Here is a 26,075-nt window from a genome sequence, read left to right as displayed (position 1 = left end):
AGAATAGGATGTTTTGCATGTAGAGCATGCACCTAGGATGTTTTGCTTTTCTTCATATCCCCAGCACTTTACACAGTACATCACATATAGTAAGTATTTAATAAGTCTTTGTTAACCAATAGATAAATGGTCATATGGTTTCTGGTTTCTTTTTCAGTGCCTTCAAAAAGCAGGAATTCAGTGCCTTTTAAGCCATTCCACTCTATAATTAGATAGGTTGAAGTGTTATAAAATTTTATCTCTGGAATCACTGTTATTATTCCTGCCTTTTGGGGCCAAACAGTAAAGTCTAGTCCTTTCTTCCATCTGATAATGCTTCAAATATTTCATGAGTCGATTCATCCTCCTCCCACCATCTTCTTTTTCACATCTGCATTTCACAGAAATACACCCTATTTCTTTCCATCAAATTTTATTTGTCCTTGTTCCAATCCTTCCATCTATATCCTCTGGACATAGTTGGGCTTAGACATATTCTTTCTAAAATATGACTCCTAGTACAATATACCAACTATTATCTGATGAATAAAGAGAAAAGCATTATAATTTATCTTATTTTAGATATTATGGTTCAGTGTAGCACAGGAGAGGATTAACTATTTTGTCAGAATATTTTTCAAAAAATATAGTCAATTTTAAACCACAGTTCAATAAAATCTCTAGATTTTTCCACCTAAGGGAACTATTGTCTAGTCATAGCTAACCCATCATGTACTTAAGAAGTTGATTGTTTGGCCATAAATGTAGAACTTTGTATTTATCCTTACTACAATTCATATTAATAAATTTGGTTACCACATGATTCAGATCATGCTATCCAATGTGTTAGCTATTTCTCTAAACAAAATATTACATGAAAATTAAAAAAAAAAAGTTGAACAAAAGAGAGTTAATATTTCTTCTGTTACCATTACTCATCATCTGTTAACACAGCTTCAAAAAGATTTGGGGCTGTAATTAATTTCTTTTTTTTTCTCTATGGAAATTCTTTTCCCCCCAATGCCTATCTATTCAATCAATTCTAAATAAAACTAAATATATTATTTTCTAGACAATATCTCTGTATCTTGTCTATAGGGATAGTATGAGAAAATGACATGTTTTTAACTTATTTTTATTTTTTAAAATTTTTATTTTCAACACATGTACATGGATAATTTTTAATATTCACCTTTGTAAAACATTATGTTCCAAATTTTTCCCTTCCTTCTCCCCACCCCCACCTCTACCCCTAAATGGCAAGTATTTTAATATGTTAAATGTGCAATTCTTTTGTATATATTTCCACAATTATCATGCTGAAATATCAGAAATATCAGAAGAAATATTAGATCAAAAAGGAAAAAAGAAAAAGAAAACAAAATTTAAGGAAATAATAAAAAATTGAAAATACTATGTTGTGATCCACACTCAGTTTCCACAGATTTCTCTTTAGGTGTAGATGGCTCTCTTCATTACAAGATAACTGGAAATGATTTGAATCATTTCATTATTGAGAAGAGCTACATCCATCAGAATTGATTATTCTATAATTTTGTTGCTGATGTGTATAATGATTTGGTTCTACTCACTTCATTAGTATGAGTTCATGTAAGTCTCTGTAGGCCTCCTCTGAAAAGATAAAGCAGGAATATTCCATAACATTCATATAACCATCACTTATTCAGCCATTATCCAGTTTATGGGCATCCACTCAGTTTCCAGTTTCTTGCCATTGCAAAAAAGGGCTGCCACAAATATTTTTGCACATGTGGGTCCCTTTCCCTTCTTCATGATCTCTTTGGGATATAGGCCCAGTAGAAACATTGCTGGAGGATGATTTTAGAGAGGCCTGGAGAGACTTATAAGAACTGATGCTAAGTGAAATGAGCAAAACCAGGAGATCATTATACATGGCAACAACAAGACTGTACAGTGATCAATTCTGATAGATGTGGCTCTTTCCAACAATGAGATGACTAAAGCCAGTTCCAATGATCTTGTGATGAAGAGAGCCATATACACACAGAGAGAAGACTGTGGGAACTGAGTGAGGATCACAACATAGTATTTTCACTCTTTTTGTTGTTGTTTGCTTGCATTTTGTTTTCTTTCTCATTGTTTTCCTTTTTGATCTGATTTTTCTTGTGCAGCAAGATAATTGTATAAATATGTATACATATATTGGATTTAACATATATTTTAGCATGTTTAATATATATATATATATATTGGATTATTTGCCATCCAGGGGAGGGAGTGGGAAGAAGGAGGGGAAAATTTGGAACATAAGGTTTTGCAGGGGTCAATGATGAAAAATTATCCATGCACATATGTTTTGAAAATAAAAAAGCTTTAATTAAAAAAAAGAAAAAATAAAGAAAAATAATTAAAAGAAATCTGAACTCAGAAAAAAATAAAGTTGTTAATTATTAAAAAAAACAAAAAAACAACAAAACACTGCTGGATCAAAGGGTATGCACAGTTTGATAGTCCTTTGGACATAGTTCCAAACTGCAAATGGTTGGATCAGTTAATAGCTCCATGAGCAATGTATTAATGTCCCAGTTTTCCTACATCCCCTTCAACATTTTTCATTATTTTTTCCTGTAATTTTAGCATCTTTCCTATGACTATAAATAGTTTCAATTTCTTTATCTGAAAATTGTCTGTTCATATCATTTGGCCATTTATCAATTGGAGAATGACTTAAATTCTTATAATTTTGAGTCAATTCTCTATATATTTTAGAAATGAGACCTTTATCAGAATCCTTGGATGTAAAAATCTTTTTTCTTTTTATTGCTTCTCTTCTAATCTTGTCTGCATTGGTTTTGTTTGTATAAAACCTTTTTAACTTAATATAATCAAAATTTTACATTTTGCATTCATTAATGTACTCAAGTTCTTCTTTGACCATAAATTCCTTCTTCACAGATTGGAGAGGTAAACTATTTTTGCTTATAATATCACTCTTTATGTTTAAATCATGAACTCATTTTGACATTATCTTGGAATACAGTGTTAAGTGTGTGTCAATACCTAGTTTCTGTGATACTAATTTCCAATTTTCTCAGCAGTTTTTGTCAAACAGTGAGTTCTTATGCCAAAAGTTGGGTTCTTTGGATTTGTCAAACACTACATTACTATAGTCATTGATTATTTGTTCTATAAACCTGACCTGTTCCACATACTGACTTCTCTGTTTCTTATCCAGTACCAAATGGTTTTGATGACTGCTGATTTAGAATATAGTTTTAGGTCTGGTACAGTTTGGTTATCTTCATTTTTATTTTTTTTTTCATTAATTTCCTTGAAATTCTTGACCTTTTGTTCTTCCAGATGAACTTTGTTATTATTTTTTCTAGCTCTGTAAAATAATTTCTTGGAAGTTTGGTTGGTATGGCACTGAATAAATAGATCAATTTAGATAGTATTGTCATTTTTATTATATTAGTTCACCCTACCCATGCGCACTTGATATTTTTCCAAGAGATTAGATCTGACTTTATTTGTGTGTAAAGTGTTTTATAATTAGATTCATATAGTTCCTGACTTCCCCATGCCAGGTAGACTCCCAAATACTTTATATTATCTACAGTTATTTTAAATGTAATTTCTCTTTGTATCTTTTGCTGTTGAACTTTGTTGTTAAGTATATAAAAATGCTGATGATTTATGTAGATTTATTTTGTATCTTGCAACTCTGCTAAAGTTGTGAATTGTTTCTAGTAGTTTTTCAGTTGATTCTCTAGGATTCTCTAAGTATACCCATTATATCATCTTCAAAGAATGATACTTTGGTTTCCTTATGACCTACTCTAATTCCTTTCATCCCTTTTTCTTCTCTTATTGCCAAAGCTAACATTTCTAATATAATACTGAATAATAATGGTAATAGGAATAGGAATAGGAATTGTGAATAGGAAATCTCCATATTGTTAGTAAGTTCATTTCAAATCATTGTAAGAACATGACTTTCCCCATGTGAACCTAATCCCCATGTGAACCATGTGAACCTAATCAAGGTATGATGTAACTTCTTTGAGAACCTGATCATTCCCTAACCCATAAGAGCATATGTTTTAGCTTCTTCTCCTGTGGGAACTTGACCATTCCCTAACCCATAAGAACAGGTGTTTTAGCTCCTTCTCCTGTGAGAACTAGACCATTTTTTAACCTATAAGCTGGGAACGTACTACATGTGTTTTAGCTCCAACTACATGATTCCAGGAACTCGCCACTCCTTGGAACTGTTGCTGTCAATAAGGACTGGCCTCCTTGTCGATGCAACACTTGATCACAACCACCTGGAGCCCTTGTCGGTACTTCCCTGTCTTACATGATGTCTTTACTTGCCTCAAAGCCTTCTTTGTCCTGATTCCTATAAAAGGCAGGTAAACATTCTCTATTTGAAACCTCACCTACGGAGATGATGATCTGCCTAGGATTTTCCCGTTTGGGACTCAAAGGCTGAATTATTGGGGTTTCCCACCCAATTCGAGTCAATTAGAGTTCAAGCTCCCCTGATCGGTGATGTATTCTCTCCCTCTATCTGCTATTCTAATCATAATTCTCATTATTCCTTTGTCTTTTATGTATTATTTGCTGTATTAGTTGTTATTGTAAGCATTCTATTCTATGTATTGTGTAATGAATATTGTAAGCACTCTACTCCATGTACTGTGTAATTAAATTTTACTTTCACTTTGACTGAGTCTGAGAGCATCATTTATAGAAGCGAATCCAAACTTTTCCCTAAAATCATAGAACATCTTTTTTTCACCTCTTATCTTATTGGGAATGATTCTAGTGTATCCCCATTACATCTAAGGCTTGCTATGTCTTTAAATAGCTGTTATTGATCATTTTAAGGAAATCTCATTTTTTCCTATACTCTTTAGAGTTTTTCATAGGAATGAGCATTGGATTTTGTCAAATGCTTTTCTCCATCTATTGAAATAATTATATGATTTTTGTTAGTTTGGTTATTGGTATAGTCAATTATGCTAATTGTTTTCCTAAAATTGAACCAGTCCTGCATGCCTGGATAAATCCTACTTGGTCATAGTGTATTATCCTGAAGATAACTTGCTGTAATCTCTTTGCCAACATTTTATTCAAGACTTTTACATCAATATTCATTAGGGAAATTGGTCTGTAATTTTATTTTTAGAAAAAGGTCCTAGGTAATCTTGATTTTGATTTCTCAATATTTGAATTGTTCCCTTCTGGTTGCTTGTAATATTTTCTTCTTGATTCTATAATTCTGAAATTAAGCTTTGATATTGTTTAGACTTTTCATTTTGGGGTTTCTTTCAGGAGGTGAGCAGTGAATTCTTTCAATGGCATTTTTATTTTCTGGTTGTAAGACATCAGAGCAGTTTTCTTTGATTATTTCCTGAAAGATGATATCTAGGCTTTTTTTTTTTTTTAATGATGGTTTTCAGGTAATCCAATAACTCTTAGATTGTCTCTCTTAGATCTATTTTCCAGATTAGTTATATTTCCAATGAGGTATTTTACATTTTCTTCTGTTTCTTCTATTACCTTCTATTTCTTCTATTTTTTGTTTTGTTTGATTCTTGATGTCTCATTGAGTCATTCATTTCCATTTGTTTGATTCTAATTTTTAGTGAATTGTTTTCTTCAGATACCCTTTTTAAACTCTTTTACATTTGGCCAATTCAATTTTTAAATGAGTTGTTTTATTCAATGGATTTTGTTTTTCCATTTCACTAATTCTGTTTTTTAAGGAGTTGTTTTCTTTTTCCAGTTTATCAAATCTATTTTATAAGGAATTATATGCTTTTTCCATTTCACTATGTCTATTTTGTAAGGAGTTTTCTTCAGATAATTTCTTTGTTTCTTTTTCCATCCTCTCCTTCCATGTTTTCATTTTCCCCCCAGTTTTCTTCCAACTGTCTTTTAAGATGCTTTTTGAATTATTCCAAGAGACCCTTGTCATATGGTAACCAACTCATACCATCCTTTGGGGCTTCATCTGGAGATGATTTGCTTTTAGTGTCCTCAGGGTTTGGGGTCTGTTCTCTTTTTCCATTAAAAACTATCTATGATCAGAGTTGGTTTTGCTTTTTTGCTCAGTTTTAAAAGGTTGAAGTCTGGGGCAGCTAGGTGGTACAGAGGATAGAGCACTAGCCCTGAAGTCAGGAGGTCTTGGGTTCAAATCTGGTCTCAGACACTTAACACTTCCTAGCTGTATGACCCTGGGCAAGTCACTTAACCCCAATTGCCTCAGCAAAAAAAAAAAAAAAAAAAGGTTGAAGTCTGCTCTTAAGGCAAAAGGGAGATTCTTCCAAGCTTCCTATACAGGTAACAGTAGCTGTGCTAAGTTAGTGTTGCTGACTTCTGGTGCTGGGTGGGTGTTGCCAGGTCAGATTCTACATTATTCTGGAGTTCAGGGACTCACTATTTGCTTTTTGTATTTGTGTTGGATGTCTCACAGCTAATCTGCTGATCCACTGACTTGTAACCAGGACAGAGTAGCCAATACTGCTGTATTTTGGCAGATTCTCCTGTTAGATTCTGGACAGCACACTGCTCACTTATGGCAGTGTGCTGTGCCCACACTTGCCCACCTCCTCTATGTCTGATTAAAACAGAACTTTTCTGAATTTCTTCCAAAATATTTTCTTGGTCAAAGCCAAGGTGGCAGAGAGGAGACATATCTTTATCTGAGCTCTCTCAGATGTCCCTCAAATTAATAACAAATCAAGGCTCTGAACTGGTTTTGTAGTGACAGAACCCACAAATTTTTGGAGTGTAACAAATTTCCAGCAGAAGATAATTTGGAAAAACTTCAGAAAAGGTCTGTTTCAATTACACATGGGAGAAAGTAGGCCAAGTGCAGGCACCCAAATGCAGGCAGTATAGAGTACTAGAGCAGTATGGGCTTCAAGCAAAGGGGAATTTACTGGGAGGAATTTATACAATAGTGTTGGTTACTGGTTGCAAGCTAATAGATCAGCAGATTAGCAATAAGACATTCAACACAAATACAAAAGGCAAATAGTGAGCCTCTGAATTCCAGAATAATGCAAAACCTAGCCACACCCACCCAGAATTGGAAGTCAGTAACACTGACCCAGCACAGCCACTGTTGCCTATAGAGGAAGCTTGGACAATCTCTCCTTTGTCCTAAAAGCAGACCTCAATCTTAAAAAAAAAAAAAAAAAAAAAAGCAAAAACAATTCTGATCATAGATAGTTTTTATGGAGAAAGAGAACAGATTTCAACCCTGAGTTCATTAAAACTAGAACATATCCAGATGAAGCCCCAAAGGGTGATATGAATTGTTCCCCATCTCATAAGATTCTCTTGGAAGAATTCAAAAAGTATCTTAAAAGAGTTAGAAAAAAAATGGGGAAAGGAAATGAGAACTTTGCAAGGGTTTGGAAAAGGAAACACAGAATTTATCTGAAGAAAACTCCTTACAAAATATTTTCTGCTGGAAATTTGTTACACTCCAAATATTTGTGGGTTTTGTCACTTCAAAACCAGTTCAGAGGCTTGATTTGGTGTTGATCTGAGGGACATCAGGAAGAGATCAGATAAAGACATGTTTCTTCTCCACTATCTTTGCTCTGACCCCCTCAGACAAGATTCTTTTTTTTTATACCACGTATCTAGATTTGCTAAAAGTCTAAGCATATTACTTCTATACCATAACACCTTGATCTAGTTACTCTTACCAAAAATAATAGAAAATAGTATTATTCTGGAATACAAACTGTTCTTATTAATAGTAATGATGATATTTTAAAGTTTCCAAAGAATTTTACAAATATCCTGTCATTTTATTTGCTCAACATATCTAATATGTTAGTTCAATTATTATTTCTATTTTATAGTTAAATAAATGACAGAACTCTGAGGTTATAGGACTTGCTTATAATCATATAGCTAGTAAAGAGTTTGAAACTATATTTGAACTCGGTTCCTTCTAATTCTAGATCTACTGTTCTATGATATTTAACTTCCATGTTAGATCTCAGCAATTTCCATTTTATTAAACCCACAACATGATTTGTTCAATGATATCTTTCTAGAATTTTATCTCAAATAACTTCAAACACTACCCATAATTGGAACATAAATAATAGCTACATATATGCAGATTTGGAGAAGATATATCTAGATAACAGTTTGTTTGGGGGAAAAAAAAACACCTGGAAATGTTAATAGATTGTAGACTTGATTTCCATCTACAATCTGATTAGAAAATAAATAAATCTAAATGTTGCAGGTTGGAGATAAGGAGAAAAACTATCTGGGACTACTAATTTTATTAAGAACATAGATATAAAACAACTAAACAAATTAAGAATACTTTCAATAAATACCTGAAACTTCACCACAAATGGGGATAAATCATGAACGATTTTTCTTTTCATTATAATTTGACATTTTAAAATTTTAAATATTTAAAAAAAATACTAACTATGGCAATATGGCAAAAGAAAATAATAAGAGGAATTGACAAGGAGAAGTCAAAATTATTCCTGTTTGTTGATATCATAAAGATATCCTTATACCCCTCCCCCAAGAAATGGCATTTAAAAGAATTAAAAGATATTTAATAGCTTCAGTAAAGTAGGATATAAAACAAGTCTATAAAATCATTATATACAAAAATTACATATGGCACTACAAACAGGGAAAAAGCCAACATAACAAAAATGATGGCTTAAATTCCTTTAGATAGCATTAGACTCATCAAATGGTCAAGGAAATGTTTTATGTCACTAGATAAAGCAAGCATAAATATATTTGGAACAATTTAAGATCTCAAATTTCAAGCACAATAAGGTAAAATATATAAATGAAGAAGTACATCATTATAAAGCAGTAGTTATCAAAATAATTGTGTATTGCTTAAAAATATAAAGAGAACATCCAAATAGATGATTAATTAAGAAAGGAGATGCTATTAAAAAAAAAATAGAAGTCCAGTGTTTGATACAATGAGGGACATATATTGCTGGGCAAACAGCAATTCCTTTTTTTAACAAAAAAAGCTGGAAATTGACATCTTCTTATACTCTATAACACAATGAAAGAAGATAAAAAGCCACATGATTTTTTTAAAATTAGAGAATATGTAGAAATATCTTTAAAATTATGTTTAGAGATAATTAAAGAAAGAATAGGACAGATAAAAGATGTGTTTTTGATTGTATGAATATTTTTCACATTTTAAAGGAACAAAATCAATGAAGATAGAATGAGAAGAGAAACAGAATTATATGAGTCAATCAGTTAACATGATTTATTATATCCCAAGCATTGAACTAAATGCTAAGGATACAAAAGAATAAAAAGATAAATAAAAAGTATCTTATTGCCTGGAAAAGGCATAGATTTTGTGTTGGAATGGACCTCAGAAGCAATTTATTCCAGTTCCCCTCATTTTGAAGATTAAGAAACGGAGTGACATTTCAAATTTGAATGTGTACAATATCAGATGACTCTCTCATCTGATTTTTTCCCTTTTTTTTATAAGAGGAAGGTTCAATATGGAGAATGTAGTAGTTTTTTCTCTCATAAATGACTATAATATAATGACAAAAGCATAATTAACATACACATTATGTGTATATATTTTTTCACATGCATATGTACATATTAAAATACAAAATAGCTAAGGTTTTTAAAAAGTTTTAAAAACTTAAAAAAGTTTTAAAAGTAGTTAAAAAGTTAGTGTAAATATCATACTTATACTATGAAATAAATTATTAAGCACTCTTAGCTTCTTTAGATTTTAAAAGTGATTGAGCCTCCATAATTTAGACTTCTGATTAAATGTGCTATGAAAGGGTATATTTCCAACACTTTCACATACACTGGAAAATATTCTGCTTAACTGAGAAAAAAAGTGTTATAGCAAATTTTTTTAATAAGAGTTTCATTTCTCCAAAATTAAGGGACCGAGTCAAATTTACAAAAATAAGAGCCATTACTCTTGTAGGTCTATGTCCCAAAGAGATCAAAGAAAAGGGAAAAGGACCAATAGGTGCAAAAAATATTTTAGGGAGCTCTTTTTGTGGTGGCAAAGAAATGGAAATGGAGAAGATATTCATTAGTTAGAAAATTGCTGAGTAAGTTGTTGTTTATGATACCATTTTGGTATAAGAAATAACAAGCTGGATGAATTCAGAAAAACCTATGAAGAATTTTATGAATTAATACAGAGTAAAGTGAGTAAAAACAGAAGAAAATTATACACAGCAACAACAATATTGTGACAAAGATAAAATGTTAAAGACTTAGCTATTCTGACCAAGACAATACCAAAGAAACCAGGCTGAAAAATGCTAGTCACCTGTACAGAAAGAACCGATTAATTCTGGATGCAGATTGAAGCACACTTTTTTATACTTTCTTTTTTATTGCTGTTATTTTTGTTTTATTTTGCAATATGGTTAATATGAAAATATGTTTTGCTTGGTTTCACATATATAATCCATATCAAATTACTTTCCTTCTCAAGGAAGAGAGAGGGACAAGAAGGAGGAAGAAAATTTGGAACTAAAAATTAAAAAAAAAAGTGTCAAATTTTTAAACATGTATTGGGGAAATATCTAATGAAATAAATAAAAATGATTTTACAAAAAGAAATCTCTATTGTTGCCCCATAAATGCATATTTTCTCTAAACATGACTTTTCAGTAACTTCTTCTCTCCTTGCTTCCCTCCACTTTCTGTCCCTCCTTTCTTTTTCCTCCTTCCCTCTCACTCTCCCACCTTTCTTTGAATCTCTCCTCACACTTTCCTCAAACACTTTCCTTTATATTTTCCTAGTATTTTTAAACTTTGGTATATAATTTACCTCCTCTATAATATTTTAAGTATTTGGAGGTTTAGTCCTGTGTCTGACATTGTCTTTGTATCAACAGAATCTAGGTTCTATTGTCCTTGTATCAACAGAATCTAGGTTCTATAATGAGTTGAACCCAGACACCCAATAAATATTGAATTTACAAAGACATTTGAGTCAGTAGCTTCCTATAAATACATCTAAAGATATTGCCTCTCAGGATTATTTGCTCATATAAGATAAAGTTATCTTTTTTTTTTTTTTTTTTTTTTGGGTACATGAGTGAAATGTCTGGTTCTTCATCTGTATAATACACAGATAAGCAGTTTATCTTTTCAGAGTAAATGTGGTTTCATATTTTATAATATAGTCCACAAATATATACTTATATATTAATTAAAGTACAAATACAGACTATGAATTTTTCCATCTTGAACTGACTTTTTCTTCCTCTTCTTCAATAGAATAAAACCATTTTATTATTTTTTTTTAATAAAATTTAGACTATTCCTTTAGGGTTACTAAAAAGGGAGGACAGGCCCTTATATCCACCTAAAGGAAATAAGAAAATAATTCAAAGTGATCCTTGGAGAAAATCTATTTTCTTTTAGGCACTAATGAGGAACTTCATTTTTATTCAGTCATTTTCCTTTGCTATTAAGAAGTTCAGAACTTTTTCTTCCCTGGATGAAAATTTTGCAGAAAGGAAATATTCCTTTTTATCTCATGGAACTTTTGTCCTTTTTATTTGTACTGTATTTCCCATCTGTATTGTTTTGGCATATATTTGTTGCTTCTCTTTTAGGACTAGAAATCTCATTCTCTGCATGATTTGTCCCCAATTTAGCATTTAACTTAAAAACAGTTTAGCATAACATTAATACAATAACTTTAATTAATAAATCAGAAGCTAAGCCTTGCCTATACAAAGAAAATGTACAAAAAGAATCTCTACCCTTAAAGACCTTATATTTTAATGGGGGATGCAACATGTACATACATAGGCACATATAAGACATATACAGATAGATATAGCCATAACTTTGTAGGGAAAGATATTAGCAGTCAAACAAATTAGGGAAAAAATTTTTTCTTCAGAATCCAGAATTTTAGTTGAAAGGAATCCAATGTTTCTAAGAAATGAAGGTGAGGAGAGAGAGAATTCCATACATGGAGGTCAATCAGAACAAAGGGACTAAAACGGGAGATGGATTGTCATGTACAAAGACCAAATAGATTATTATCGCTGGACTATAGGATGTGTGGAAGGAAATAATAGATGCCACAATACAAATAGTAAACATTTTGCTATGAAATCAGCTTTATCATTATCCCTTATACTTAAAATATTCCCATTTTCCACAGGGACATTCATTCCATTTTCTTTGCTTTTCAAAATGTCCCTTTAATATTTGGAAAGATACTATACTTTATCACTATATTTAGACATCAACCAGGCAGGTTGGTACCATGGTAACTGCTGCATGAAGAAATGTTAGTAAGAGCTGATCACTTATGTTCTGTAGAATTACTTGTTTAGAGCCAATTGAGCAAGATTGAAGATACTGTATGGGCCAAGGTGACATGTGCTGCCCACACACTTAGACCAGTCTGCTCTCAAGAAAGATAGGATGAACAAGAATAAAAAATTAAGATCACCCAAAGTACCTATACCTGACAATAGTGTAACTGCTATGGCAATGGAGAATTGATGTAAATCTGTATCTTTGGTGCTGTTAATCTCTGATCCAGGAGTCAACTTCCTCTCCTGCTAAGGCCACATTAGTATTAAGATCATAGAAACTTCCCTGAAACCATTTTAATATGGAGATAGTAGTATAATTATTTTATAATCCTGTATTCTTTTTTGAATGATATTATTGATTTAAAAACTGATTTGGTAGAATGATTTATTCAACCAATAAGCTTTCATTATATACTTATGTGTAGAATCATGTGTTAGGTACAAATTACAAAGTTTAACTAAGACTCAGTCAGCCATCATGCAGGTTATAGTCTAATAGGTAGATAAAAAAGGAACACAATAAGGAAAGTAGAATACTGGCCCCAGAATCAGAGATCTTGAATTTAAATCTCAGCTCTGATACTTACTACCTGCCTGATTTTAGGCAAGTTATTTAATCTCAACAGGATCCATCTATAAAATGAGATGGTTGGATTGGATAATCTCTGAGGCTTTTTCCTTTTTCTATAGGATCTTTGATCCTATGACAAGGAGGATCATACCTGATTCCAAGAGACTGGGAAAGGCAGGTCTAAAGCAGTTTATCATGGATGGAGAAAAAGATCTCAGGCTTTTATTTTTATCCAAGATGGACAAAGATTATGGTGGTCCTTTCTTCTACTACTTCCCTTCTCTTATTCTAGGTACTCAAACTCTGGAATGTCCCAATAGATCTGTGCCTAAGCTTAGACCTCCCAGTGCTTATTATTCTTTCTGTGGGTGTGATTTCTCCAAGTTACTTCTTTCTGTTTTTGCTGAAATTAAACTAATCATAATAAAAGAACTGAATCCTGACCATGTATGAATCATTTCTTACCACAAAATAAGGAAACCATTGTAACACTCTGTAGTGAACATCCTTCCTAAGCTAATGTTGACCAAAGTGAGAGACTTAAGATATTTGTTGTGATACAGGAGCCACCTGCCAGTGGCCGCTGGAGACTCAGACCTGTAAAATGGATCTCTTCATGTGAGAGGATGATGATGATACAAGGAGACTGAGAAGCAGATGTGTTCTCTGATCTCTCCACTGAAAGGCAGTTGCGTTCTCTGACTTCTCTCTTCTTCCCTCTTGCCTCCAATTTAGGAACAGCTCTCAAGCACTGCTGCTTCTTTGTTTCTTGTGTTTCTTATGTCCCACATCCAGATGCCATATGTTGTGTGCTTTCTAGAGCCCCCAAATTGGGGTGCCAAAATATACTATCTAGACTACCTCTCTGGAGTATTTCAGAACCAGCCTCTTAATGGAGGAGTAAAGAAAGCAAGAGACTCACAAGGATGGTCAAAAATGGAGTGTGTCTAATTTCCAGTCTTCTCAGCCCTTAAATACCTCAGTATGATTACATTATTACAGCACACTAAGCATGTGCCAACTAGAGAACCATTATATCATCACATCACACTGAGCAAGTGCTAACTATAAGCATCCTGCTATTGATATGTAAATGTCTCATTTTACTGTAAGTATCTCTTGCTTCAAATAGAATACAGGTGGTCTGCCCTCCTTGACTTCTCAGGAAGGGTGAGAACACCAAAGGGAGGTGGGGAGCCAAATCAGACATTGTCAGCAGGTTCCCTCTGGACTGAAGGTCTTATATCTTACCCAGAGTTCCCCCACTATCTGCTGCCCTCTACAGATGTTTACTACAAAGCTCATCTATTTTAAGTGTTCTAGATCATACATCTAGTAACTATAAAAGTGGAATTTGTAACCAGGCTTTTCTAACCCCCAAAAGAGAATTCATGTCATACTATGGCTACATAGTATAAAAGTTAAAGGGTTAGCCTACGAATCAGAAAAATCTGGTTAAATCCTAGTTTGGCCATTTACTAGTTCTTTGATCATGGACAAGTTGTTTAAATTGTCTGATTCTTGTCTCATTTTAAAATGATGAAGTTGAACAAGGTGATCTTTTGAGGTCTTTTTTAGTAATAAAGTGATCACATTGACTCTTTTCCTCAATAGAGATGAAATAAGTATCTCTTTTCCTGAAAAGATATAGGGATTCCTTACTTGTCTTGGCAGTACTATAATGGAAGGATTAGAGTAATAATTTAATTTTATAATTTAGTAAGGTCAACTATAATACATCTTTGTGAAATATACTTTTGAGACATGACAGCCTTTAGAATCAAGTATCAAAACAAAATGAATTTTCAGCCAGACCTTCAAATTGTTCTACAACAAAAATGTTAAAATGAGATTTTAAAAAATAATGAAACATTTTCAATCACATTGAACTAACTAGAATATTACTAACAAATGATTTTTGTATCATTTGATTAACATTTAGCAATCGTTAAAATTGTGCTTATTTCTTTATCAAATAATTTTAATGTCTATTTTGCATGTTTTTAATTAACATATATACAAGCATGATTTTATATGTATGTTGTAAAACTATGAATAACTACATAAAACACACATTCATACACATACACCTGTGTATGTATATATGTTTTACATATTTATATTATATATATATATTTGCTTATGGTTTTTAAAATTTTTCTAGTGAATTTTCATCTTTACTGATGCTTGCAAGCTCACTGAAAAGTATTGCATTTTTATATTCTGACAAGCTGGTTCCAAATGCACTTGAATTCTGATTGTAAGGTTTCTCAAGGCAAAATATAAACATAGGATAAGTTTCATAATATCATAATTGTAAATATCAAAATAATATTTTTGAATTTTTAAAATTATTTGTCATGTAATAAACAATTGTCCTTTCCCCTCTTTATTTGTCTGGCAAAGTATTTCTACTAGGAAAGCAAATGTCAGTTCTGCCATTTTCTTGCTCATTTAATTTTTTAGTATTACCTTCAGTGTAGGGTTTCTTAACAAGAATGTTTTTAGTCCTTTGTTTATTTGTGAAGGTTTGTTTAGCATGGTCCATAAATCCACTTAAACAGGTAACATGTAAGTTGTAATACATACTACTATGTTGCAAATGGATAAATTAAGTAGAAGACACAAGTTGATGCAATGAATAGGGCACTGGGCCTAGAGTTAGAAAATCTATTCCATTTTTAAATATTTCCAGGGATGTGACCTCTGTTTCCTCCTCTGTAAAATGAAGATAATAATAACACCTACTCCCAGAGTTGTTGAGAGGTACAAATGAGATAAAGTTTGCAGAGTACTTAACATAGTGTCTGGATAAATATCATATAAATGTTTGCTATTATCATCAGGCAGCTAGGTGATATAGTTGATAAGAGTGCTGGGACCTAAATCAGGAAGACTTATCTTCTTGAGTTCAAGTAGGCCTCAAAGACTTATTATCACTATGATCCCAGGCAGGTTACTTAACTTCTGTTTGCCTCAGTTTTCTCTTCTGTAAAAAGAATTGGTGAAAAAAATGTCAAACCATTCCAGTACCTTTACCAAAAAATCACAATGAGATCATGAAAAGTTGGACAAGTGTGGAAACCAACTGAACAACATAATTATCATCATTATCATTAAGATACCATTGACAATATAGTTGTGGAATTCCTGCTCTTGACTAAGCATATCTCAAATAATATACATGACAAAGCACCATTAACATATTCAAATGGAGGGAGGTCACTAATTTAAAAGTAAATATTAATTTTTTTTCCTGTTTTAGATACAATTTTAGCAGAAATTATAATATATCTATCTCATATCTCAGTGGATAATTTTTGTCTATCTTTAAAAAGATGAAATGACAGATTAGAGACCGCTGCTTCAAAAAAGTATTTTATTTTATTCAGGTATAATATTATAATAGTTAATTTAATATGCCAACAAACATTATGTTTGCTAAGTGCTTATTATAAGTCATGCACCAGCACTGGTATATGGAGGGATGAGTAAGAGTAAAGAATAAATGATGATACCTGGTTTGGGGGCTTGGTTGGCTGGAGATATATTTGATAGTATGCCTAAGGGATGGTGATACTAGCTATGTCACCCTACTCAAGTCACTTAACTCCAATTGCCTTGCCAAAACAAATAAACAAATCCAAAACAACAAACTAGAAGAAATGAAAAATAGGCTGATTTCAGAAAAGCCTGGAAAGACTTTCATGAAGTGAAACAAGTGGAATCAGGGAAACATTGTATGCAGGTGTAACAAGACTGTGTGCTGATTACCTATGATAGACTTAGCTGTTCTCCAAGGCAATTCCAATGGATGGAAAATGTCCATGAATGCATATCAAAGCATACTATTTTTGAACTTTTGTTTTGGGCTTTTTTCATTTTTTTCTTTCATTCTCATTTTCCTTTCCCAATATGATTCATACAGAAATAATGTATCACCTATATTAGAGTTTAGAGAACCTCTCAGATTATTGAATATAGTGAGAACCTATATCAAATTGCTTGCTAGTTTAGGAATGGGAGAAGTAAGGGAGGAAGGAAGAAACAAAATTTGGAACTCAAAATGTTACAAAAATGAATGTTGTGAGTCAAGATGGTAGAGTATAGGCAGAGCTTTCTAAAACCTAAGCTTTCTCCTAAACCTTTCCAAATACCTTTAAATAATTACTCTAGACAAACTTTAGAGCATCAGAACCAACAAAAAAGATGGAGTCAAACAATTTTTCAGCCGAAGACAACTTAGAAGTTCAGCAGGAAAGATCTGTTGCAACAGGGTGGGAGAGAAGCACAGTCTCAGCAAAGATCACACCAGCATAATCTTTAGTCCTAACAAATTAGGAGCAGACCTTAGAGCCTCTGAATCAGTAGTAGCAGTGGTAATTTCCAGACCTCTCAGCCCATAGACACAAAGGTGACTTGAACGATCAGGAGGAAAAGTTTGTCTCACTAGGGTGAGAGACGCTTAGGAAAACAGCAAACAAGGAGCAGGCTTTGGAAGTCACTGAATTGGCAGTGGCAGTGGCAGCATTAGAGATGGTGACATTAGTCACAGTGATGACAGCCCACAGATCTAAGAGGTCAAACAGCTAGTCAGAAGGAGGTTTAATTACTGTTGCCTTGTCCATACTCAGATCCAGGGCATATTCCTGGTTCATAGTCCCAGCTCATAGTTCCAGGGCGATTAGGAGCACTAGGACACTAAAACTTAAAGACAGAGTAGATTGGAGACCCTCCTCATAATTCCATGACAGAAAAGAGTGCTTGTGGTCACTCACAGACCATATTTTAGGCCAGAAGTATATAAACACACTTCTCCTTGAATCATATCATCTTGGAAGAACTGAAAATCCCTAGAAGAGATCTGAAAATAACTACACAAAACTCCTGAAGCTTGGGACATAGTATCCTCCACCTTGGAAAAAAAGACTTACTTTAACAAAGAGTTAAAAATCAAATAATAGGCTGAGAAAATGAGCAAAGAACAGAAAAGAGATTCTAATCATAGAATGCTACTATGGTAACAAGGAAAATCAAAACTCAAAAAAAGATATCAAAGTCAAAGCTCCTATATCAAAGAGAAAGAAAGAAAGAAAGAAAGAAAGAAAGAAAGAAAGAAAGAAAGAAAGAAAGAAAGAAAGAAAGAAAGAAAAAAGAAAGAAAGAAAGAAAAAGAGAGAAGGGATAGTGATACAAAAAGAAATACAAAAAGGCAGGTAGTTAGAACAATGCTTTAAAAAGCAAAACTGGCCAAATGGAAAAGGAGGTACAAAAATTCATTGAGTAAAATAATTCCTTAAAAATTAGATATGAACAAATGTAAGCTAATGACTTTGAGAAATGAAGAAATAGTAAAACAAGACTAAAGGGATGGAAAAATGGAAATCAATATGAAATATCTCATTGTAAAAATAACTGACTTAGAAAATAGATGTAGAAGAGATACCAACAACTATTGGTCCACCTCAAAACTATGATCAAAGAAGAGCAAAAACATTATCTTTCAAGAAATTATCAAAGAAAACTGTCCTGATATTCTAGAACCAGAGGGTAAAATAGATTTTGTAGGAGTCTACCAATCCCCTCTTGAAAGAGATCCCAGGATGAAAATTCCCAGTAATATTATAACCAAATTCTGGAACTCTCAGGTCTGGGAGAAAATATTGCAAGTGTCCAGAAAGAAACAATTGAAATATAGAAGAACTACCATCAGAATAACACAAGATTTAGTAGCTTCTACATCAAAGGATCAGAGGTCTTGAAATATGATAATGTGGAGAGCAAAGAAGCTACAATTACAACCAAGGAGACAAGGGACAATCTATGTTTTCTTTCAAGAATGAATTTTATGGAATTGTTTTGTATAATTTCATATATGCCTTCTCAATGGGATGGGTAGGATAAGAAGGGAAGAAAGGAGAAAATCTGGAACCCCAAGTTTTAAAAACTAATGTTAAAATAATTTTATATGTAATTGGGGAAAATAATATATTTTTAAAAATGAATGTTGAAAACCATCATTATGTGCAAGTGGAAAAATAATATGCTATTAAAATGAAATTTTAAAAAGAAGCTGGATTTGGATAAACATATCTGAAAAGGAGTAGTGCTATAGAGATGAAATTGAATTCATGGAAGTTTACAAGATCACCAACAAGATAGCATAAATAAGAAGAAAAGAGGTATAAGGAAAGAAAAGTGGGGGATAAACATGGTTACCAGGCATGAAAATCCATACAAGAACTTGAAGGAGCTATAGAAGAACAGGCAGGAAGAAAACCTGGAGAAAGCAATGTCAGGAAAATCTGCAGAAAAAAGAATAACAAGAAGATATTGATTGACTATAGTATCAAAGAGAGGTCAAGAAGAATAATAATTGAGAAAAGCCTTTATGTAAAAACTTCTATAACATTTTAATAACCAATAGGTACCACTAGGTTTGGGAAAGAATATTGTTGTCTTCTTAGTGGCCAGTTTCACTTGAAGAAAACACTGACCTGACAACCTGTGGAGGGCTGCACGTACCCACTGATATGTATAAGGTTATTAAATGAAATCCCTAAGGTGGGATAGCTTCATCCAGGAACTTTCTCTTTTTGACTCAGCCTCACATGAAAAATTTTTATTATATTAGCTGAACTTAAAACACTTGTCTCACCTGTCTCCTTCTGTGATGTCTTATTTCATCCTTGTTGATATATTTTTGTTACCTTTTGCAGGTGGACATATTTAGAATTGAAGCAGTAAATATTGGTCTTTTGCAAGCCTTGAATGTGGAAAAAGGAAAAGGTCCTGACTGGCAACTGGAGAAAATTGCCATAAGAGAGGCATCAGTAGTAGGAAAAGAAATAGTGTTTCTAGCCCATAAATGGCTCAAAAGTGGAAGAAACCCATCAGTTACATTGAATATTACAGGTGACTTAAAACTGAAAAATTCTTGTTTTAAAAAAATTATTTGATTTTTTGAATAACTTTTATTATCAAAATATATGCAAAGATAATTTTCAACATTCATCCATGCAAAACCTTGTGTTCCAAATTTCCTCCCTACTTCCCTGAGCCCTTCCCCCAGACAGCAAGTAATCCAGTATATGTTAAAACAGTACATTTCTTCTCTCTATATATTTCTACATTTATTGTGCTGCATAAGAAAAATCAGATCAAAAGGGGAAAAAATGAGAAAAAAAACACAGAAAGCTAGCAAACAATAACAAAAAAAAAAAAAAAAGGTGAAAATACTATGTTGTGATCCACAGAAAATAATACTTGTGACTGAATACTAATGATTTTGCTGAAATTTCTTGGAAAGGGCAGTGATATAGGTATATATTTTTGTTTATGTAAAAAAACATCTGAACAGTTTCCATTTTAAGAAAAGTGGCAGTGCACTTAGTTTAGACTCAGCACAATGAATGTGAGTGGAGTCAGCAAAGTTGTTTTTATTTCTAGTCCTGGAATTTATTTACTAGATGAGTATGAAATTAAATAACCCCCCAAACAATACTTAAAGTCTTTCTGTCTTAACTTCCTTATCTGAGGAATAGAAAATCTATATAAGACCTGCCCTTATTCCAATCTCAAGAGATGGATTAGGGGGCTTAAATGGATAATATATGGAAAGAATTTTGAATCTTTCAAGGACACTTACATTTGAAAAAACAACCACATATCATTCTTGCTTTTCATCATATTTACTTAGCAACTACAGTGAGAAATGTAAATATCTGGGTATGTATTAGCTATCTTTAGTTTATATTTTTCTCAAATCATTGCCATGCCATTAAATTTCACATATATACAAGAGTATTTCATTGTATCATAGTTTTTATTTAAGTGTACACCCAACTAGGAAATCATCATTTCCTATCATTAAATGTTTCTCTCTCAATACTGTAGTGATAGTTTTATAGATTGTTAGTGTCAGAAGGTACCTTAGAGACCAAATCCAACTCCTTTATTGTACACATTGCCAACTCTGTATTTTTTCTACTTCTCTATATCTTGAGAATAGATGGTTTGATCTGAAAGGATTGCAATTTTTGTTATATTAGTGTTTTTTATAAAATATTTTTGTTATTTCCTTATTTCTGTTAGGATATATTTTTAATTTTATTGGCATATTCTAAAGGAGAAAATAACATCATCATTTATTTCTTTTTTTTTAATTATAGCTTTTTATTTACAAGATATATGCTTGGGTAATTTTTCAGCATTGATCCTTGCAAAACATTCTGTTCCAACTTTTCCCCTCCTTCCCCCCACCTCCTCCCCTAGATGGCAGGTAGACCAATACCTGTTAAATATATTAAAGTATAACATCATTTATTTCAAGGAAATTAAGTTGTATCTTTGTACTAGTTTTTTTTTTTTTAAATTACTTTTGAAAGTAACTTAAGAAATAATTCTGAGATGAAAGTTGTTATGTGCCCAGGGAAAAAAAAATTACATTTTGTGAACTTCTGGAACACAAAGAGCTTTAATTCACTTTAGCATGAAATCACAGAAGAAAGAGTTATATTTTATTTTATACAATTATATTTGTTATGACTTAAGTAATTAGCTTGGCATTAAAAATATCTGATTAATTCAAACAATCCAAACCAGTGATCACAGTAATTATGTAAATGAAGCATAAATAATTAAAAATGAAAAATAGTTGAATATCTAGATTCAAAGCTTTTCAAAATATTGTGTGTTTTCTAGACCCAGTTCATTATATGAACAATATCTAGGAGAATAAGTGTAAGTAGAGAAATCACATTACAGATTTCATGATTTAATCTTAATCTAAATGATGTTCCATTGCTGAACCACAAATGAATACAGATGCTCATTTTCATTTAGACACTGTTTTGTGAAAACATTAATTTGGATTTCAATCTCCTTTTCAATTAGAAATTGAGGAAATCGGGCATGTGAATGCCTTGCCACCAGGAAGCCAGCAAATGAAGTCAGGTAATCCTCATGCCACTGTAGTCAATTTAAATACAACCCTATGGGAGCTACTTCATACTGAACTGTTTAATTTCTTTTGCTAGTACTATGTGCATGAAGTTAGATTTCAGCTAGTCGATCATCATATAGTAAAGAACGATGGAGATGGCTTTTCCTCTTTGTTTTTATGTCTGAGGAAACAGAAATGCACTCATTCTTTTGTTTTGAAAAGTATACTTATTTCTCATAAAATGTGATGTTTATGTTAACATATTTGTTGTTTGCAAATAACTAAATTTGAAAGAATTGAAAAAAATTTTCTGTTTTAATCTTTAAAATAGTAAATACTGATCGATATAAGCAGGAATGTGGTTGTAAGTGTTTAATTGGCTTCCTAGGGGGAGAAAAATATGCTTACAACAAATTAAGTTTATTTGACATTATTAATATTTATTTCATTACTTTCATAAGTTTGGACACTAAGCAAAACAATAAATCAAACATTCATTTGGAATATTGGCCAATTTCCAAGATGCACATATTCATGCTGAAAATATAATAATTGGTTCTCATGAGCCAGATCAAGCTGACTCTAGCATATACCTGAATCTACATAAATAAAAACTTTTAGGGGTACTCAATTTTTAAAGTATATAAATGGTTCTGAGATAAAAAAAGTTTGAGAATTGCTGCTCTCCAGTATTACGTAGAAACTGAAATGTGGTTTCAATGAATATTAGTTAATTTGAGAAAATTGTTTAATAATTTTATCTACTATCCTATAATGAATAAAGGCTGAAGAAGTAAAATAAAGAAAAAATTTAGTAATCTTTTTATTTTATGAATTTTGCTTAGGTTATCAGTTTTACGTGAAAATCACTTTTTACTATAAAATTTACCCTTATTTTCTTCATATCTAATTTGCTCAGAAGGCACATGGAAAATTAATCTGAAGATTCAAGAAAAATCAGGTCAAGAATATGAACATTTTGGGCGAAATATTCCTCATTTGGTTATGATTCTGTATGGTACTTATGGAAAATCAAGCCCAATGACTCTAGAAAACAGTCTGGATCAACATGCTGAGAATACAATAACATTTGAGGTAAAATACAATGTAAACTTTGTCTTTCACAATTCTTTTTAATTTTTAGATTGTTTAGTTTAGTAATTGGCCTTTTGCATATTAACTATAAAACATTATAATTTTAACCAGGTAGGAATCATGCAAATGTTGTTATTTTGTGCTACTGGATATAGTAAATCAGGGATGATATTTTTGTCTACATGATAAACTACGAAGAGATTCTTGCAAATGTAATTAATTCAAAGACAGAATTTGTTCCAAGATTACTAATTATAGTTTATTATGTAATTTTTAGGTAGCATTTGAGTGAATTTCATGTCTCTCAGATCTGTGAATATACATTTCACAGAAATCCTATTTAATATTGTCTTGTTTCATTGCCTCCTAGGTATTCATGCCCTCTGATTTAGGAACTCTTTATAAAGTAAGGCTGGGTTTGGAGAGTTTGCATTCTAGCACTTCACAGCTATCTGTTCATCATTTTAAAATGCAGAATAAAGGAACCTTGGATACCTTTAGTTGTTCTATAAATAAAACACTTCCTCTTTCTTTTAATGGAGATAGATGTATTGAGTTCCCTGTCGAGTGGCCATTAAAGGAAGCATTGTCTGGTAGGTATATATCTATCTGTTCTGAAGATGATGAATGAGCCTGAAGGCTAATGGCTCCTAATATTACAATCATGTGTTTTTCAATTTTTTTCTTAAAGTAGTACATCTTCTTATCTTTTAAAAAAGTGAATTAATGAAACATTGTGCAATTATAACTAGACTTGGCCCAAAGGAATAGATTAGAAAATGTACCTCCCTCCCTTCTTTTCAGAAGCAGGGTTGAGATTGCCTTTAGGTGTGGAAGGTTGCATAATCAGATTTGCTTATGGCTTGGTTAACTTTGCTTTTTTTCTTCCTCTTCCTTTTTCAGAAGGGAAGGGTATATAAAAACAAATATACATACATATGTGTGTGTGTGTGTGTGTGTGTGTGTGTGTGTATGTATATATAAATTAAATATTAGAAGTGTTAAAATTTTTTATTTGGAGTGATTTAAATCAAACTAAGATTTCCAAGTGGATTTATAGCACACTAGTACTGTAAATTATTATTTTTTGTGAATGCAAATTTTATTTTCTCAACCTTCCAATGATCCCTTATTCTACAATAGTTACATTCTGAAATAAGTGACTTTTATGTTCTTTGGAATAAGCTCTCACCCTTTGAATGCCACCTCTTATAATCAGGTATAGATATTGGTGAATAATCTTTAAGAAAGTAGTTTGATGCTAGAGTAGAGAAAGCCTGAATGCCTGTGAGAATTTCATTGTGTTGAAGAATTCTCACAGCAAGTGGTATAGACAGAGTTCAAAGTTAGCTCCTTCACTGTACTGTTGAGCAGACGCTTAAGTGTGAAAGAGTCCTGTTTCTCTGTCAGTGTTGCTTCCTTCCTCCACTCCCCTATCGGCCCCCAATCCAAATTGATTTTGTGCTTCCTGTTTTTCTTCACTTGACAAAAAAAGCACCAGTAACATGTTGTCTGTGGAAGGCTGCCAAAATAGCAGTGTCCTTCAAGAAAAAAAAAACCCTACTTGAAATTTCCAAATATAGTTCAAAGATGCTTCACAAGCTTTTATTGCATTATGCTAATAATATGCGAGGTCATTACGATCCGTTTGTCTATTGATTATTTAAGGAAGGTGTTCTGGCAGGATATTCATGTGCTAAGATTATTGACTGATCTTCAGTGTGTACTTAAGTGGGCAGCTGAGATACATCTCTTGATATGTGTTATTAGGTTTTACCACTTATCTACTACACTAGATTCTGTGCTATAGAGTTCCTTCTAGAGTTTCACTTTTCTGGGGTTAAGAGAAAAAATAGAATTCCTTCTTTATGTGTCCTCCATGGGTCTTAAGTACTGCTGGCCATCTATATCAGAATTGGGGAGGAGAAGGGAAAACACAGAAGCATTTGCAAAGTATCTACTAAGCACTTTTTACAAATTTGATATCATCTGATTCTCACAACAATCCTGGGAAATTTCTTTATTATCCCAGTTTTACAGTTTTACAGTTTATAAAACTGAGTCAAGCAGAGGTTGAATGACTTGTCTAGAGTCACACAACTTTTTAGTGTTTGAGGATATATTCCACCCACTTTCTGATCCCAGATCCAGCACATTATTAATTGTTTCATCAGCTGCCTCTGTATATGTGTGTGTGTGTGTGTGTAAAGAGAGACAGAGAGAGAGAGAGAGAGAGAAAAAGAGAGAGAGAGAGAGAGAAACAGAGACAGCAACATAGAGACCTAGAAAGTGAGTGAGTTACGGCTGTTTGTATCATCTATATCTTAAACATACACGCGTGCACACACACACATATATAAATATGATAAATACACATAAATACATGCTTGTTGAATGAATGACTCAGTTTCACCATTATATACATACTAGTTCAACAAGAGAGCAAACAAATAGCTAAAATATTTCATTCATCTTTTCTCTTATCCTCTGTCTAGTGTAGCAAGAAAGACAAGGAATATCAATGGAACTGTGGTTCCTCCATTTATTGACTAAGCATTGAGGATAGAGCTCAGAGGCACAGCTATTACTATGAACAGAGTGCTCAGCATACAGTAGGTGCTCATTACATGTTGGCAAATTATTACAATTTCCACAGAGAACATGGAAATTAATCCAGGATTATTTCCCATCTTCATAGTAAAAATAATTTCAGTGTCCAGGAAGACTATTAAATATTCAGGATTCATAATTATATTGATTTAGAAAGTAGATTCCTTGACTCTGACACCCTTTCCATCTATAAACCTACTTCTAAATGTTGCTTCTTCAACAGAGTACTTTATAACCTAGCTTTCTTCTAATTTACTATCCACACATGATTATGGATTAACTTTCACATGTGAGAAAGGGACATTATATATAGTTCTTCATATAATTATTAATAGCATTCTGTCTATTAGCTATGGCTAATTTTTTTTTTGCTGTGATTTTTTTTTTTTTTAATGCTATCTCCTGAATTTCAATAGCTTTGACTTTGGTCCTTTATTTTTTCTTCTCTAAGACTTTTCCTCTCCAGCTCTCTCTGCATAATTTTTTCCTTCTCTATTAATAGTCCTCTAGTCCTT

The 26,075-nt window shown here is 32.4% G+C and overlaps 1 protein-coding gene across 1 annotated transcript in view; it reads left to right on the top strand.

Annotated features, from left to right (window-relative positions):
* The window catches only part of RP1 (RP1 axonemal microtubule associated), a 582,455-nt gene that overhangs the window by 523,097 nt on the left and 33,283 nt on the right, over window positions 1-26,075 (top strand). Inside the window, exons 48-51 of the mRNA XM_031946393.1 lie at window positions 19,631-19,826; window positions 21,807-21,866; window positions 22,775-22,950; window positions 23,321-23,543. Coding sequence (XP_031802253.1) covers window positions 19,631-19,826; window positions 21,807-21,866; window positions 22,775-22,950; window positions 23,321-23,543 — 655 coding nt within the window. The remainder of the gene's footprint in view (window positions 1-19,630; window positions 19,827-21,806; window positions 21,867-22,774; window positions 22,951-23,320; window positions 23,544-26,075) is intronic.

Source organism: Sarcophilus harrisii, chromosome 1 (genome assembly GCF_902635505.1).
Source record: "Sarcophilus harrisii chromosome 1, mSarHar1.11, whole genome shotgun sequence".
In the NCBI taxonomy this organism is placed as follows: Eukaryota; Metazoa; Chordata; class Mammalia; order Dasyuromorphia; family Dasyuridae; genus Sarcophilus; species Sarcophilus harrisii.
Note: the sequence above shows the minus strand (reverse complement) of the source record. Positions and strands in the feature narration are given on the sequence as shown.